Source organism: Girardinichthys multiradiatus, chromosome 14 (assembly GCF_021462225.1).
Source record: "Girardinichthys multiradiatus isolate DD_20200921_A chromosome 14, DD_fGirMul_XY1, whole genome shotgun sequence".
NCBI lineage: Eukaryota > Metazoa > Chordata > Actinopteri > Cyprinodontiformes > Goodeidae > Girardinichthys > Girardinichthys multiradiatus.
The window spans coordinates 34,232,016-34,251,234 of record NC_061807.1 but is presented as its reverse complement, the minus strand read 5'-3'; the positions used below and the strand labels follow the sequence as shown (position 1 = coordinate 34,251,234).

General features: G+C 38.8%; 1 protein-coding gene across 1 annotated transcript in view; it reads left to right on the top strand.

Moving 5' to 3' along the window:
- tnfsf10l (TNF superfamily member 10, like) overlaps positions 1–8,777 on the top strand; it is an 86,496-nt gene extending 77,719 nt beyond the window's left edge. Inside the window, exons 3-7 of the mRNA XM_047386041.1 lie at positions 928–964; positions 1,054–1,155; positions 4,130–4,293; positions 4,441–4,551; positions 4,632–8,777. Of these exons, the coding sequence (XP_047241997.1) occupies positions 928–964; positions 1,054–1,155; positions 4,130–4,293; positions 4,441–4,551; positions 4,632–4,817 (600 nt within the window). The 3' untranslated portion in view covers positions 4,818–8,777. The remainder of the gene's footprint in view (positions 1–927; positions 965–1,053; positions 1,156–4,129; positions 4,294–4,440; positions 4,552–4,631) is intronic.
- The last annotated feature ends 10,442 nt before the right edge of the window (positions 8,778–19,219 follow it).

Genomic DNA, 19,219 nt, shown 5'->3' with positions numbered 1-19,219 from the left:
CTTTACTGTGTGAAAGGACTGGAATTATTGAATGTGTAAGCATAGATAGTTCATCTGTGTGTATACACCCATCAAAGGATGCAAGATATAAAGCAGGGACAGGCTAGAAAGATTTATGTCATGTGAAGGAAAGGAGGGATAGTTTGTAGTGTGGTAAAATATGATTACACCCTACAGTATGTGAGATTTACTCACTAATGCTTGGAGTAGCATTAGCCCACGTTTGTACCACAGTTTAAACCCTAACAGAAAAGAAGAACAAAACAAAACCATATTAGCTAAATCAAATTTAAGCTTGCCTTCTTTCAGCATTTTCTACTTTAAGTATCTCTGTGTATTGTCTTAAAAAAAACTAGAACCATAGTGGTTTGCTGTAAATTCAAGTATAACGGAAAAATCTTGACCATCCCCTCAACTAAGGGCGTTTTTGTTCCCTAAATCTAAGTTATTTAGGAATAGGCATTTGCTGAAACCCGCTCCCGGTCCTATAATATATTAGTAAGTTATAAATAAAATCAATGTCATGTGCACCACAGGCCAAAAGTTTGGAAGCGAGATCTAATTTGTACACAAGAGACGATAGTTTTGTTTGTATACTTTGCAGCACAATTACTGTAATACTTCCTCTCTATTTCACAGATTCCATGTCCACATGGACAATGAAAAGCACAAACAAACACACCACAAACTATAAAACCTATAAAAGACTCGCATACCAGTTTTTTCACAGAAATAAATTGAGTTATTTGGGGGTTTCTTGCTTATAATTTGCTCTCTTGAAATCAACCTCCTCTGGATTTATATGTTTATTGTATGTATAAAATCTATGCGTTTTGCTTTTACTAACCAGAAATGTTTGAAAAAATATATTTATTTTCATTAATGCAGTTTTTTTTTGTTGATCTAAGTGTTCACATCTTCTTTCAGGTGACGGAGAACATCATCTCCAAACAAACCTTCATTGGTGAGCTTCTCTCTCCCTCACACACACACTATAATTCATCCACAGCATTCCTTCCTGAGCTTCCCCCAATTTTCTTTTCTCCTTCACAGAGGCTAGAACGATGCCTCGCTCTTTTAACAACTCAAAGTTCATGAGCTCTGTGGCCCAGAGGCCATCTGCCCACCTGACTCTTCGAGACACCAGCTCTCAAGGTGAGACATCTGGATAGGAAATTACAGGAAGACTGAGAAGAAGTTGTTGCAGGAAAGTTCAGCCAGGGTCCTTGAGTTCAGTACATGTGCTACGCAACGCGGCAAACTAAAAAGGTGCTGAACAATATTTCCTCTTTGCCAACATGTGTCTGTTCAAATGACGCTAAGGTCTGATCTGAACAAAGCACCATGTTGGGTCTGTTTACAGGAATACAAATCCCATCTGAACGTTGTCAAAAAGCATTAGCGATCTCATTTTTAACGACAAACAGATACAAACAGTGGGGGAAAACACTTCACTGGAGCAGCTGTTGTTCATGCTAACTCACACGGATCGCATTAAATGTTCTTTAAATCACCTTCACTTTCATATCTATGTGTGCTTTTTTGGATAAACATTTGTGTTTTTAGATTTTCCAATTTTTCCAGTTCAGATTTAGTTTAAACAATTCTTTTAAAAGTCCTGTTTTCATTTGAAACAGCTGGAATCCTTGTCTTTTTTGGTTTATAACCATCTTGTAACATCTCAAGAGGAATACCATTGCTCAACCCATCAGTTATTTCGTGGTCAGCATCCGATGGAGCCAGTTCAATTCCATCCCGTGTCTTTAGTGGCACCTAAAATCATTTCACAGCAGTGTTCACTGTGAATAAATTATAGATGTAAATGATGATTAAAAAAAGTGTGTGCTGTTAAAAAATACTTTGCAGTTGGACTTTATCATTTGAGTGTTATCAAGACTTTTAGACTTCATTTGAAACTGCGTGCAAATTGAAGGGTGTTAACAATCTGGCAAAGGCTGCATGATGTTGTTTCCACCGAATTGACAAAGGGCAAAGAATGTATAAGTGTTTGTGAGCTTGTGTGTGTGTAAGGGAAGGAAGAAGAGAGGGCGAGGTTCACACGTTCAGCCTGGTTTTCTCATAAGGAAGTGCAGCAGTCAGACACACTCTGGGGGCAGGCTTCTGATTGGTTCGAAGAACCTTCTAGGTTCTTCAGAGCCTAGAACAACACTGAGAACGGAACAAAATAAGCTCTTCTAAAACTGGGATAGAAAAGTAAGGCAGGTTATATAATATTTCTGATTTCTACTCTGTATTCATTTTATTTAGTTTCCTCAAATGGGGACTTTTTAGGCTCTAGCTAATATTGCATTTATGGACTAAACTCATATGCATTTCCTGTATCCTAGGGGTTGTTTTGGTTACAAAAGAATAAAGTAAAATGCAATTACATTACAGAGTAACAAGACCCAACAATACTAAGAAAAATAATTAATAATCAAACACAAATACAAATTTGGTTGTGCTCATTCATGATTACATGCATATGTCTTTCATAAGAAACTGTTTTAGTAAACTGATCCCAGTCAGAGTTTAGTTTTAGTTCTGCAGCTGAGTAATTCCACATATTGAGTGTACAGGGTCGGCCCGTTGTCCCAGAGAAGCTTCGGTTAAAGGTCCGGTACAATTCCCAATAGATTCTCTACGAGTTACTGAATCTACAAGTTTGATCACAAGGTGCCTAAGAAGCAGAGAGGCCTGACCAACAAGCATATATAAAATATGTTTCAAGTTCAATAAATAATTCAATTTTATGTTAAATTTTTAAAGAACATGACTAATGTGATTGAAAGGTTTAATGACCAAGATCTTAATCGCTTGATCATGTATAATCCTCAATGACTTGATTGTTGTTGATTACACAATAATATACATGATAAAAAAAACATTAAAAGCATGACCTATTTGCAGCAGATGGTGACCAGGAATGCTTACCAAGTTCCATTCAGACAGTGTTTTGCAAAGAGGATTAGTACTCTCACCCCATCCTTTTGTAGAATTAATGGTTGACTTATAAAGACCATTTAATCCAAACATGATGTCAGTCCAAAGGTTTATAATAGCGTTTTTATGGACCATTGTGATATACTCGATACTGGAGTTACTAAAAGATGGTGGAAATGAAGGGCTAGCAGTTAGCTTTAGCCTCTTGAAGGAACTAATCTTTATTCATACAAAAATGTTAACAAAGTAATTTACTGAGTGGAAGTTTTTAACTGCTCATGACCTTTTATCAGAGCATGATATCAACAATACTGATCTAACCCTATATCCCATATGCCAACAGATTTATGGTGCAGTCTTACCTGGCTGGCAATTAATTCATATAGATTGACTCACTCTGTCATTTTCACAGGCCTGTCCTGTCTAAATGAAGCCGTTATGTTTAAAAAGTGCTTAATTCTCAGACAAAAATGCATTATAGAAAGCCGGTAGCTGTTTATTTGCAGATGATATTTGATAATTGATCGAAATAAGCATAGGCCAGAGTTTGAAAGCATCTGACATTAGTGGTCGTATTGTGTATCTGTTGTATTCCTAATTCACTCTCCAAACATGCGTGGTGCTGATTACAAAAGAACAGCAGTGTCAAGAAACCAGCAGAACAGATGGTTACATCCTCTTTATGATTTCAGCAAATATAAAACGTTCATATTGAAACCTTTTTGGCATAATCTGCGATAAAGTGCTCCCATTTCAAATTATGTGTTCTAAAGTCAGTATGAGATGTTAAATAATGTTATTCAGATTATATAGAATTACAAAATAGCTTAATATGCATAAACACTTAAACATGTACCTTAAAGGGTTTTATGAGAGTGCAGTATCACATCAAAAGTCACGTAAATCTCTACCAGTCTGCATTGTTATCCTACTCTCACCATTACAAGCTTAATGGCAACCAAAAGAAATTAGAATTCATTATAAATGCTCTTTGAATTGGACGGCAGTCAACTTAGCCTTAGAGTGTTGCACTTTGGTCACGTTTTGTCCTTCATAACTGCTTAACTTTTACATTCTGTTTCAACAGATTGTGCTGCTGTTGAGCTTTTGCCATTTTATTTTAATTTTTTGCTGAGACTCTCCTAAATTTCATCACACTCCCCTCTTTTCTAATCTCTACTGGCAGGGTTCCCTCCATATCCTAGCCCTACACCGGGTCTCCACCAGTCCTGTCGTCACGTGGTCCGCTCGTGGGCCAATCAGAGCTTTGGAGCTCACCTGCACAACATGACATTGACCAATGGGAAGCTGCGAGTGCCTCAGGATGGGCGGTACTACCTGTACTCCCAGGTGATAATTCTCATTAGCTTGGTTCAAATGAGAGACAAAGATTAAAAGGGAGATTTTCATCTGTTTTGGAAAAGGTGAATCAGTCATTTTTCTGGACTTAATGCCATTCATCGGTCATAGCCATCCTATGCTTCTGATTACTTCCAGGTATATTTTCGGTATCCGTCTCCAGCAGCCAGTGATGGGGACCAGCGCAGCGTCAGCCACCAGCTGGTGCAATGTGTCTACAAGAAAACCTCCTACCCAAGCCCTATACAGGTAAAATGTCAATTTTTCTTTACATGAATCAATCAGATATGAACCGTTCCTTGACTTTCTCTTCTCTTTGGTTCTTCCAGCTCCTGAAGGGTGTGGGAACCAAGTGCTGGGCACCAGATGCTGAGTATGCCCTGCACTCCGTCTATCAGGGAGGACTGTTTGAGCTGAGGGCCGGTGACGAACTCTTCGTCTCAGTCTCTTCTCCTACTATGGTGAATGCAGATGATTCCTCCAGTTACTTCGGGGCCTTCCGCTTGGACCTTTAAGAGAGCAGGATGGGAGATTGTGGAAAAAGAGAGTAAATGAGAGAGACCTTTTTATTATCAATTGATTACAATTGTGAACCTGATCTTGGATCTTGGGTGTGTGCCAGGACAGACAAACTGAATGAGGAAAAGGTTTGGGGGTGTTACAGATTAGCCTGAATGATGAACACTGCAAGAGGTTTAAGTGAAATGGAAAGGAGAAGAGTGGATTTGACTTTCCAATTCTCCATTACAAGAAAAACGGTTAAGAACAAGATTATACAGAGAGACGTGCAATCAGAAATGTGAGAACTGCTTTACAGTTGATTCTTGCCGTTTTGGATTTTATGAAAAAAGATCATTTGGACATCCCCACTGAACACATCTAACTCTGTGAATTTCCTCTTTGAACAAACTTTGCTGTAAAAAGCAATTATAATCTTGGATTTCCGAACCAAAGAATGTACACACCCATCTTCTGCCTAAAAGATGTGAAGAAGGACTTTTGAACGGTAGCAGAAGAAGCGTATGATCAAACCAAAGCAAACTATCTTGAGTTTAACCTTTCTAAGCATGCCATCTGAGGACTGTACATAAATAGGCCTTAGAATGGGACTTGGACTATGATGACCTGTGGTGATTTTTAATCTAATTCATTTTTTTTTTTTTTTTTTTTTTACTTTGACCTGACCTAAAACCACTTGGACTAGAATCATGGACTGTATGATAGATTATAAGGAGTGCCTTTTCTTACTGGATGCTGAAAGAACTGTGATCAACAAGAATGTTTTGAAGAAGAGTCTGTAAAGAAAAGAGAAGTGAAAACAAAGAAGACAAAGATGAAATCTTGCAAATGACAATAAGAATGAGCCCAGCAAAGCAAAGGAAGACAAAAAAAGACTGAGAGGCTCCGGATAACATGCAATCTAACCAGTCTCTTGTGCTTCCCTTCTGTAAATTTTTTCACCATGTTTTCTCATAAACTGCTTAATCTGTCTTGCCTTTCTTGTCTAACCTGTGAAGCTGCATTGTGTTTTACTGTAAGGAAAGAATCAACCTAGATTGCAAAACAGAGGGGGAATACAATAATGTGTCTGCACAGTACATGCAGAAAAACACTAGTTGCTAACTTGCAAACATTCAAAGCTAGCATGGTTGTAAAGTTAACTGGTTAAATTTAGTTTCTTTCAGAGCTATGTTGCAACAAGCACCTTGTACATTGGAATACATTCATAGAAATGTTCAAACAGCAACTTTATCTCAATTTTCATCTTACTTTACAACAAGTCACAAGTGCTCTCATGAGGTAATATCTCCAGGAAAACTGGAGGTGAAAATAATAGCATGTTTAAATACTGACCCAGTCACATCCCTTGTGTCAACTCTCTGCCTTGCATCAACGAATATTGGAGCAAGATGGAGATTTAAAAAAAAAAGAAAATACTTTCGATGCCTGGTTCTTTAGTTGCCTTCTGATAAGCCACCACTAGAGGGCACTAAAAAGTGTTGGGTTAAAGGTTAATTTAGTGGGGAAAAAATTAAGATTGTTCGGAAGTTTTGAAAAAATGCAAATATATGCGTTAATTTTAAGCCAACTATGACTAGTTCTGTTTTTCCTTATAAAAGTTTACTAAACCTTAGTGTTTCGTAGTTTTCAAAGAAAAATGGGAAGAGAAAGGCCATAGAAGAGCCACATTTAGCCAAAAACACTTGATACAGTTAGGAAAGTTCACTGGTCAGCATCTTAAACATACATTAGAGTGGACTGATGATGCTACACCACAGACAGTAGTTAAATCACCAATCATGCTGTGTTAAGCAAAGCCTGTCCATGCATTGACCCACATCTAACGAATTTGCTGTTTTTTGTTATTATCATCATTCTTATTGCTTGTTTTGACTTGTTTGGATATGCAGTCTTGGTAGTTACTGCATATCAGTGCTTTGAATGAAACTATTAGTGCTTTAAAGTGTTGTGTCACAATGGCTGATTTGTGGAACCTAGTGAAATGTGCTGTTGTAACGGTGGAAGTTTTAGAAAACCCTAAATAAGAAACCCTCCAATCTTAAAGTAATGCTCGAGCACAAATATAACGCAAGCATGACCATTTTAAAGATAAAAAGGCTGTTTGAAGTTTTTTGCAGTCTTGAGTGTTTGTTTGATCACTTTGACCAAAGTCTATTTCCAGAGTAAAGTACTTCTTCTATTGCTGTGGTTTTTTACTTCTTTTGGATTAATTGGTGATTGGCAAAGCAACTAAGTCACTATTACCTAAGCTGAACAATGCCCTTGTTTCACCACTGAAGTTACTTTGGACTACGCTGCTAGCTGTGTAAATCTGCCTTACTAGCAGATCCGGTGGATCAGCTGACCATCAGTCTGCCGGAATATGTTTCAACCAAGTAAAGGACCTAGATGCAAAATCTGAAAGTTTGCTTCTCTCATTTAGAATTGTCTTTTAATGCAAATGTTTCTCACCTTAGAGAACAAGGACAAATTTAACAAAAGTTTAGATGTCTGATATCTGCAAATAAAACATTGTGTGGTTATGAACATGCTCAGTTTGCGTACTTTGAATTGCTAAACTCTAATTAGCTAGCTGTTGGCCTTACACTACAATATCTTTCTACCAGATAAGGGAACCATTATTGATAACTTCAGTTTGAAACATCCAAACTATATCTCTCTAACATGAGTAGACATGTTTCTGTGGAGGTTAGAATATTGCTTCCCCCTCAAAAACGCTGGACTCTCAAAACAATAGAAAGCTTTTTACAATTCTGTCCATTTTCCCTTTTTAATTTAAATCAGTGTAAAATCAACCAAGAAGTCCCACCCCTCCCTCCTTCTTTTTATTTTACCTCTAAGCTTACGTTTTTTGTGAGAGGTAGTAACAGGAAATTCAATTGTCTGAACTCAAACTGGTGGTAAAGGCTAGATAGAGCAAGACATCAGAAAATGTATTTTCCAAAAAGAGCCCAAATGTTTATGTTTGTTATTGAAATTCACATCTAATCTACATTGGCAGACATAAATAGACTGTTTTGCACACACACATCAGAAAAAACATTTCTCTCAGGTATGAAGCAGCTATAACCCGAAACCACAAAGACAGTGAAGTTTTGGAAAACAGGCCAGATAAAGAAAGTCACAGACAGACATTAAAAAAGGTTTTGGGAAAAAGCAAGATATTTGCTGACACAAACCATGCACCACCTAGCACACACTCGACCCCTACACATTTCTTTTTGCTGGTATGATGACATGTATGCAAATAAAACACACACACACATTAGCTCACACTACATGCTAGCCAGCATGTGCTCTGCAGACACACACATCATCTGGTGTCACACTCTGTGCAAAAGAACAAACTCTCAGATCTATACGCACTCGGAAATGTACGGCGCAGCCTCCCTGTGCCATCTGGTTGTTGTCAGTGGTCAGGCCTGTGTGTAAGTGTGCACTTACTGTATGGGTTTGTTTAAACAGCTTATGTCACAACCACAATTAAGAAATGAGGTTGAACAAATTATACACACCTTTCTTTGCCTGCACACTAAAGCCGCAATGTTTTCCTAGGAGAAGAGGGACATTTCTCCACACAAGCGGACACTCTGACTGAAACAGAAATTTATGCTGTCAGGTGAAGATATAATTCAAGTTTAATGGTATGAATTTCAAAACACTTTAAAATGATTGCCGTTTCACCTTTTGCTGGTTGTGCTTTCTCTCACGATGCTCTGTCTTGCTCTCCATTTGACCCTCAGCACGCTTTTTCAAAGGCCAAAAGGAAGATAAAAATATCACATTATTTTTGCAATATACCCACCCATATTGTAAAACTAAATCCATTGACATCATCTTTAATCTTTGCATTGAATGTCTAAGGGCTTTGTTTCTCCTGAACAGTTTTATACGTAGCTGTGAACACTAGTGGCACAGTGTTGCTAAGAAAATAAACAACTCTCTGAATACAACCCAGTGTCTGTGAGAATGTGGTGATTCAAAATAAAAAACTCTTGCTTTGGTGGTCAAAATGAAAAAAATCAAGTTTCTTTAGTGAAACAAAAGTCAGCAGAAAGTTGTATTTAAACAAAATCTACATCATTTAATTCACAGCTCTTACTTTTAGATGTTTGCCCTTTGTTTTTGGAGGTTACAGGTAGGCTGTAGAAATAGCTTTTTCTATAATTTATCCTTTTTAATTTAGAGTTAATCAGAAGGTCTAAGAGTTTTTAACTTCTCTGTTTCCCCGGGATATAATTGTGACATAACACAGAGGCCCATCTCATTAAGCCACTATTCAAAATGGAAAAGACGTTGATCCAGATTTCAATGTAATCCAATAGAGCAGTTTTGAGTAAATCGGATCATGCATGTGTAATTTAAAGCCAAACGTAAGGCCATGGTGTGACGTCAGACTTCGCCACGGCCACACCCACACCCGCCAGCCAAACCTGTCAGTGCTGGAGACTATCTTAGACCATCATGTTATCTGTGACTGGGGACAGTTTTGTGTTGATTAGGTGAAGTGGATCTAATGTGGACCACACTAAGAGAACCATTACACTTCCTGTTCTCAGGGGGCGGGGCTTCAATGATGTCAGCATATCTAACCCAGGTATGTGTTGATCTTCATAAGTCAGGAAATTGCTGCAATAAATGTACCACTCACCCAAACTTGCTCATGTCTACCGTCAGAGAAATGTCTGCATTACGACCAGCTGTTTGGGGGGTATACTTTATGTTATATCCCTGCTGGGAACTTCACTGAAACTACGTGCTTTATTTAGGTGAGACTAAAATAAAAAATTTCAGCAACAAACACTTCTTGTTAGTCTGGCATGTAACAATGGGCAAGCCCATTATGTCACTGTTAAATAAGGTGGAGGATCTGTGATGATGTGGGCCTGTTTGTTTTACAAAGATCTATAAAACAAAGTAAATGGTATAGCGAGATCTTTAACATATTGAATAAAATTCTGGAGGCCTAATGTCAAATGAGGGATTGCACAAACTGTTACCAGCATTAGTAGCAAGAATTCTTGTAAACACAAATTAATCGCAGCTTTCCAGTAAAAGATAAATTTATTTTAAGCCTTCATATTTACCAAGTGGTGGTTGTGGTTTAGAAGTATAACTTCGTCTGTTGTGGAACTCCTCAGAGCTGATTTCTGTACAAATCTAACAAAATAAGTCAATAAAATATGTTTCATAAACTTCCAATAGTCTATTTTTTTTGTACCGCAGACCTACAGATATCTTTCGGAGAAGCTGTCAGCAAACAATTATTTTCTTTATGAGGTAGTGAGAGAGCTGCATATCTTGAAGTAGCCAAGGATGCGATAGAAGAAAGTGTGTTGGCAGTTGTTTGGTTGGATATAGTCAAACAGTTGTTTATTAAGTTTAATTACAATATCTCACAGTCAGGCTTCATGCTGCTATGTTAACAACATTTCTTGAGTTTTTCATGTTTTTATCTGCAACGCTCACATCACTCCCTTTCCTTCTAGGGAACACTGCTGCTGCTGCTGTTGTATTTATTGAACTGGGGTTCTTTGGGGGGGATTTTGAGCAGTAAGTATCCTATCGACAGTAGATAAGGATCCAAATGACTTTAGTTTGGATAAAAGAAAGATTTAGAACAAAGAGTCAAGTGCCAAGACCAAAGCAGATTTCTTATACATTTTAAAAAACAAACCCAGTTTAAAAGAAGCTGCAGTTCATGCACACATTGTTTTAAAGATGTTTCCTCTGCTGTATATTTGACGTCTACAGTGTCTTTACATTTTGTCATGTCAAAAAGACAAACCTTAGCATATTTTACTGAGATTTTATGTGATAGAGCAACACAAAGTAATGCATTACTGTGAATTGGAATGAAATTTGTAATTTTGACAAGAAAAAAACAAACAAACTGAAATGTGTATTCAGCACCCCAACTATGAGTCAAAACTTTCACTGCAGATCTTTAGAGGTATGTCTCCACCAGCTTTACACTTCTACAGACTAAATGTTTGCTCATTCCTCTTTGCAAGAAAATATTAAGCTCAGTCAGACTGGATAGAGAGCAACTGCAAACAGCAATTTTGCTTGATTCCCTATTTGATTTGGGTCTAGACTTTGACAGGGCCATTCTAACACATGAGTATACTTTGACCTAAATCATTCAATGGTAGCTCTGTCTTTATGTTGTTGTCCTGCTGGAAGGTGAAGCCCTGCCCCTTTCTCAAGTCATTTGCAGCCTCTACAGCCCGACACAAACAGTGTAGATTTGTACAGTTTTTGAACATGTCAAAAAGTCAGAGCGCAAAATGACAGTGACTCCATCATGTCACACTGCATGATGGATGATGTCAGGTTGCACAACTTTTTATCATTAAACTCGGACTGTGAAAAGGGAAAGGAAGAGGAAAAGGAGACAGCAAAAAGAGAATCGGTGATGTCAGGGCAAAGGAGGACAAATATCCGACATCAGCTACAGCAATAGTTACGCTGTTATGCTATACTATACACTGCAGCTCCTCCAGAGTTCCCACGGACCTCTTGGCTGCTTCATATATAAATGTTCTCCTTGCTGAGTCTATCAGTTTTGGTGGATGGTGATATGTTGCTCGGTCTGCAGTTGTGCCATTCCTTCTCCATTTTCAGGTGATGGAATGAACAGAGCTCTGTGAGATGTTCAAAGCTTGGGATATTGTTTTACAACCTAACCCTGCTTTAAATTTCTCCACAACTATATTCCTGGCCAGTCTGTTGTGTTCCTTGGGGTCTTCATGATGACTTGTAAAGAACAGCTTTATACTGAAACTGAATTACCTCAGGTGGAGCATTACTCATTAGCTCACTTCTGTAAACAATTGGTTGTGAAAAAGTTCAACAACATGCTCTGTTTTGCAGTATGCATTTAATTTAGGTAATAGATCACAGACCAATATGCCTTGCAAATGACCATCAACTTCTACATATAACTATTACAAAAATTATGCAAATATTGCAAAAATGGGTTGAAGGTTTGTAAAATAGCAGAAGTGCCATTTTCTTTTAGCCTTAGCAATAAGCCGTTAGCTCAACTCTTCAAGCCAAACATCTGTTTCTCCAATTTGAGCCAAGTGTTTTATCTCAGACCACCACTTTACAAAAATCAAGTTATCTTTTAATGCATGTTATGAAAGATGCATCACAGCAACCAGATGTTGAGAATATGAGAGGGTGGGGCATTTTAAACTGAAGCTGTGGTTTGCTGTAATTTCCTAATGTTCTGCTTAACCTGGAAGATCCTGCAAAGCAAGGCACATAAATATTTTGTTTTTCTGTAGTATTGCTGGAAATCGTAAACTACATCAAAGCTGGAGTCGGATTCTTTGGAAAAATATCAGGGATAACCCGCTGGCTTCCAGACTTGGAAAAAAGACACTAAGAAAACACTCATCATAAAACTGTAAACTATATGTAAATAAGCCCAGACATCAGTTCCCAGCTGTGCTGTCTCCTGCTTCCATTCAGGATTCATGCAGAGATGTTCCATGTTTTAAAAGACTGTGGCTTACTGAACACGATAACATATTTACAAAGAAACCATACAAGACTAGTTTGACAGAGCAGTTCTTCAACAGCAGTGTTTGTCCTGTGTTCTGTCATGGATGGGGTGTGGGGTTCATTTTGGTCAACAGTACCTTTTGGCCTTGGAACTCCAAAAGATGTCATTATTACACACTCTCTTTCGTATTATTTAATTATGAACACTGAGCTCAACTGAGGCAAGTTGTTGTGGGTTCTTGGGTGACCTTCTGGAGGAGCTCTTTATGCGAGTAATTTTAGTAGGCTGGTCACTAAACAAACACATATAAATTTACATGACAGGTTGTGGCAGTGCAATGTGCTTATTTGTTTCAAGCAGAGTAGCTGGCTACTCCTCTGGCTGTGAGGTGTTCAGCGTGTTCATCAGAGAAAGCCTGGGAGAAGAAATTGTCTCTGTGGCGGCTGCAGAGATGTTAGCTGCCCTTTTCCTGACCCTAGACCTGTACAAGTTCTGGATGGAGTGAAGGTCAGCCCTAATGATCCTCATTGCAGATCTAATTGTTTGTTGCAGTTTGGACCAGTCCTGCTTTGTAGGTGAGCCAAACCACACAGTGATGGATGAGCACAAAACTGTCTGAATGATGGCGGTGTAGAAGATGACCAGCAGCTCCTGTGGAAGGCTCCAGGAAGTATAGCGTCTGCTGGGCCTTCTTCCAAACATGTATATGTATGAGGACCACCTCAGGTCCTTAGAAAGGGTGGTTCTAAGAACCAGAAGTGATCCACTATAGACACAGTGTAGTTAAAGATGTTGAGGGGAAGTAATTTAGGGGTGTTTTCCGGAAGTCCACCATCATCTTTATTATCTTTAACTGGTTTAGTTCGCAGTGGTTCTGAGCACACCAGTGGATCAGCTGATCCAACTCCTGCCTGTATGCAGACTCATCACAGTCCAGGATCATACCAGAACAGTGACCAGCTCACTTCTTGTTGTCAGACAGTTTCCATTAAAGGGATTTTCTATAGGTCAGACCTGTGTGTGGCTAGGGAAACTGAACCAAAAGGAAAGTTAATCACAGTTAAATCATGATTCAAGAATGGGGCAATTATATTTTCTTATAAACATGTCACACAGTGCTGGCACCAAATGACAGTAACTCTTGTCACACTGCATGATGAATGATGTCAGACTGCACAACCTTTCATTATTAAACTCGATTGTGAAAAGGGAAGGGAGGAGGAAAAGGAGACAGCTGGAGAAGCTCAGTTTGGTTTGGATGCCTTTTTTCCCTAATAAATAAAATCATCATGTGAAATCAGCATTTTGTATTATTTGTGTTGTCTACCATTAACATTTGTTTGGTGATATGAAACATTTAAGTGTGAAAAATTAGCAAAAACAGGAGAAATTTGTAAGGTGGGGAATATTTTTAATGCCATTTTTTAACTGAGAACATCTGCAGCCTAAAGAAATAATAGAGTACTGGCGAAGCTCTAAAGGGTCCCATTTATGAAATCTATTCCCAACATGTTTAAAGCATTAGAAATAAGCAGTGACATCAGGCTGCAGGTATGGAGGCACGACAACAAAAAGACTCATCAGGACCAGATTGCTGAAGCCGATACATTCACTGTAATGGGTCATTGTTGCAAATTATCCACTGAGCGTGACGCAATGAAATGCAATGTTTGTAGCGTTTGGCTAAAATATCAAGAGGCCAAAAGTGCAACCCAAACCCCTTGTCACTGAGTAGTTAGTTTGAGAAACAGATGATCCTGTCCCTTCAATCCTTTGTCAGCTCCATGGCTCGGAATGAAAAATACACAAATTCTGTCTAGTTAATAAAAAAGTGAATTTGGACATTCCAAAGAGGATAAAATGCACCACACAATCAATAATTTCTGCTAATTTTCTTCAACTTTAATGGGTTTAGGTGCTGTAATTTTATTTTCACTTAAAGTTGTGAAGTAAAACCCCACGCTTTGAAACCTCTGCCTGATCAAAGGTCATTATAATAATTGATGATAATTTCCAAAACTGAGATTTGATGCTGCATTTTCACCTCCCTTGGGTGAAACACTATGTTACATGTCACATGGTGTGGTCTAAACCATTCCAGTGTAGTTCTGGCTGTAGGTTTAGGGACATTGTCCTGCTGAAAGTTGAAGTCTTTTGCAGCCTCCAACAGGTTTTCTTCCAGGATTCCCATCTACCCCTCAACTCTGGGAAGCTTCACTGTTCCTGCTGAGAAGCCATTTCCACTGCATGATGCTGCCACCACAATATATAATGATTGGGATGGTGTATTCAGGATGTTCATTTGCTCCCACGCTCAATGTTTTGTTGACAACAACCTCTTTCTTCTTCCTGTAGGTGTGCATGTCTTTTAATTGCCCCGTCAGCCATCTTGGCTGTGGATCTCTTCAACTCCTCCAGAGTTAACATCGGCCTTTTGCCTGGTCCTCTAATTAATCTTCTCCTTGCTCATACTGTCAGTTTAGGTGGACTGTCATGTCTTGGTAGTTTTGCAATTGTGCTGTAGTCTTTCCATCTTCAGATGATTGATTGAACATCTCATAATCTGTGAGATGTTCATAGCTTGGGATGTTGTGTAATAATCTAATTCTGGTTTAAACGTCTACACAACTTTCTCCCTGATCTGTCTGCTGTGTTCCTTGGTCTTCATGACGCTGTTTGTTGCGTAATATTCTCTAACAAGCCTCTGAGGCCTTCACAGAACAGCTGGATTTATCCAGAGATTACATTACATGTAGGTAGACCTCTGTAGGCAATTGGTTCCACTGGATTTTATTACTTTATTTAGGGATATAAGAGTTAAGAGGACTAAGTATGAATTTTTGCTAATTCTTTCAGTTTTTATTTGTAAAAACCTGTGTGAACCATTTATCATTTTCTTTCCACTTATAAACATAATTATGAGCTATTGTGTTGGTCATACAAAGCCCAATGAAATACATTATTATATGTGGTTGTAATGTGACAAAATGACTAAAGGTTCTAGGCCTATGAATACTTTTACAAGGCACTGTATGCTGTAAAAGGTAAGTACTAAGGGCGTGATCTTCAAAGATCCCATAAAGCGGGTGCTAATTTGCGTGTACTATAAATAAATTGCACATGCAATAAGTGGGTAAGTTGTGTCAATTTTCAAAGATTACGCGTACAATGGATAACAGGTGCAGAACAGGTGCAGATGGACCTATTTATTAGGAAATTGTGTGTGCTACTGGCTGGAACAAGAGGAAAAGCAAACAGATCCTCTGCTGTGTTACTAGGAATATGCAGGGATTGTTACCCTGCATCATTAGAAATGATCCAGTTGCTGATTTTTTCCTTCTGTTTAACTATTGTTGTGCTACTCAGTAGGTTTGTCATCTGCCCTGATGATATTATTTCTCTTATCTTGCTCAACATAACTCACAACAAATTGGCCAATCACTATTAACAATATAAAAGACAAATATGTCTGTTAATTACTTTGTCTCCCTTGATCTTTTAATTATTTTGGAGACTCACTGGGTTCTGTTGTTTTTTTGAGAATATATGTTTAAAGAGTTCGGAGTTTATCATAAATAGCCACAATATTTAAGCCTGAACATAATATTAGCAATATGAAAATAGATTGTTGTAGGAGTCGGCAATCTGTATGTTATAGCTTTGCTATTTTTAAAGCATAGCGTTACATAACTGTACTGCACAGTGGGTCTTTTGCATGATGTGCGATTGCAGGCATGATCAGTTATGTGCGCATTTACCAGATGATCACTGACAGCGATGTTATGCTGGAATGATGTTGAATAAGGTGTTGCAAGGAGTTTTACCATAGGAGAAATATAATGGCTTTTGTTAGTGATTGGCTCCAAAGCAGAGCTTAGATAATCATTCATAGAATCCTCTATACTCATCTATTTTTAATATGTTTATTTTTGACAACCCAAATCTGTTGGCACATGTACGGACGATTCTCTCTCACTGTCATCTGTCATTCTATCTATGCCTCCTTCTGGCCAAAGTGGCAGCAGACATTTTTGCGTCCCAGTTAGCACCTGCATTTCAAACTTGCTAAAGCAACATGCAAGAATTGCACCCACAAACCGTTTCAAGCCTTGAAAATTGCATCGCGGGTGATAAGGGATGATACTTGCATATCCTCCTCCCATGGATTTGCGCGTTTGGGTCATTATCATAAGTATTGCATATTCATGAAGGCAGACATGTTAAAAGTTTGCACCCGCAGTTCCATTTATTTTGCACACACAATCCAATTACCACCTTGTTTGTAGATCAGCTTTGTTGATGCAAAGAGTAAAAAATATGTTTTCAAAACAAATATCCGTAGCTGAGGCAACAGAACACTTTTGACACACAGAACATTTAAACTGAGTCAATGAACAGACACATTGTCCCATGTTTCCTTTTTTGAAAAATCCCAGTTGATACCATCTGGAGAATGTAAAGTTGGCTGACCACCTATAAAATAATGTTTTTGTTTGTCATGCTGTGCTCAGATGAAGTTCCTTTTGTCAGAACTGATACGTTTAAATCTACTGAACATTTCAGTCATGAATGCATTAAGAGACAACCATCCAGTCTTGTTTGGAACATGAAGTAAAGGGCAAAGTAAACTCCTCAACACTGGTTTGCCTTCACTTTAGAGGTTTATGCTGACAGTAAGATGGAGATGTTACCATAAATTCAACTGAAATGTGATATCTCCTTTGACGGATAAATAGCTGCTCTGAAACATGTTCATTTGGGACATTGTTGCTTTAAAACAGTCAAGAACCGGCTGGGAGCAGCAACAGACTCTCAAATCGCAGTCAAACACAGAGAGGCTGATAGTTGCAGCTATTCCCTCAATGTTTCATCACAGTAAATATGTTTTCAATCTATTGGGTTGAACAGTCAATCCAGAACTGAGGCACACCTGTTGAGTTCTTTCCAAGCGGCATTTTCACTACCTAGATACGTCCTGACATTTTGTAATAATTGTAGTGATTTATTTATTCTGACCCCGAGTGAATTTATTATATCTGTAGTCTAGTTGAGAATATGCAACAAAATTGGCTTACAATATCTTGGTAATTGCAAATTTAGCTCTCAGTATATACTGTCATAGTTTGGCTTTGGTAGCAACTCTCTGTTTTCAGTCTGAAGAAAGTAGAAGTCAAGGTCTTCTCTCACTGATGTGAATATACAGGGGTTGGACAGTGAAACTGAAACACCTGGTTTTAGACCACAATAATTTATTAGTATGGTATAGGGCCTCCTTTTGCATCTTTCACCAGTCTTGCTGTGTGTATTGGTGCATTGTCATCCTGATACATGGCACCGCCTTCAGGATACAATGTTTGAACCATTGGATGCACATGGTCCTCAAGAATGGTTTGGTAGTCCTTGGCAGTGACACGCCCATCTAGCACAAGTATTGGGCCAAGGGAATGCCATGATATGGCAGCCCAAACCATCACTGATCTACCCCCATGCTTCACTCTGGGCATGCAACAGTCTGGGTGGTATGCTTCTTTGGGGCTTCTCCACACCGTAACTCTCCTGGATGTGGGGAAAACAGTAAAGGTGGACTCATCAGAGAACAATACATGTTTCACATTGTCTACAGCCCAAGATTTGCGCTCCTTGCCCCAATGAAACCGACGTTTGGCATTGGCATGAGTGACCAAAGGTGTGGCTATAGCAGCCCGGCCATGTATATTGAACCTGTGGAGCTCCCGACGGACAGTTCTGGTGGAAACAGGAGAGTTGAGGTGCACATTTAATTCTGCCGTGATTTGGGCAGCCGTGGTTTTATGTTTTTTGGATACAATCCGGGTTAGCACCCGGACATCCATTTCAGACAGCTTCCTCTTGCATCCACAGTTAATCCTGTTGGATGGGGTTCGTCCTTCTTGGTGGTATGCTGACATTACCCTGGATACCGTGGCTCTTGATACATCACAAAGACTTGCTGTCTTGGTCACAGATGCGCCAGCAAGACGTGCACCAACAATTTGTCCTCTTTTGAACTCTGGTATGTCACCCATAATGTTGTGTGCATTTCAATTTTTGAGCAAAACTGTGCTCTTACCCTGCTAATTGAACCTTCACACTCTGCTCTTACTGGTGCAATGTGCAATCAATGAAGACTGGCTACCAGGCTGGTCCAATTTAGCCATGAAACCTCCCACACTAAAATGACAGGTGTTTCAGTTTCATTGTCCAACCCCTGTATTGCACGAGCTAACTCTTTTTGTTTTGTTTGCAGCTGTATTCCTATGTGAAAACTGCGTCTCTGGAGGAAGAACATCTTTAAAAGATGAAAATGGATTAGGCAAAAGACAAAAAGTGTGCTGAGCAACATCAGGTCAACATTGATGTAAGGCCTTGATGGGGAAGTTATTTCCACCTACTGGGGCAGCATGAATAATTTGGTGTCTGCTAGACTTTCTGGATCTTACCTGGAGTTTTTGAACAGTGGAAGATATGCATTTTATGTTTTAGAGTAGGGTATTCAGGGCCTAAATGAGATTTGAAAAAGGAAATTATGCCCTTTTTCTATTAGTACTTACTCTTCTCGACTTTGGTCAGGTCAGGTCGGCTCTACACGGTTTTGTTTGTTTTTCATCACAATTGATTACCATCTCAATGTGGGGGATAACATGGTGGGTGTAACATGATGTGATTTGTATTTGTGACACAAACACAGCCTTGGCTGCTGTTCTGTTTATAGCTATTGTCAGACAAAGTGAAAGTGGAGAGCCATAGTAGACTGCGGGGAGCAAGACAAAGCATTCTGGATGAGTACAGGAGAGACAGGAAAGCCATGGAGCTGTAAAACATGTGGACTAAAGGACTTGTGGTAAGCTAACACTAACTAAT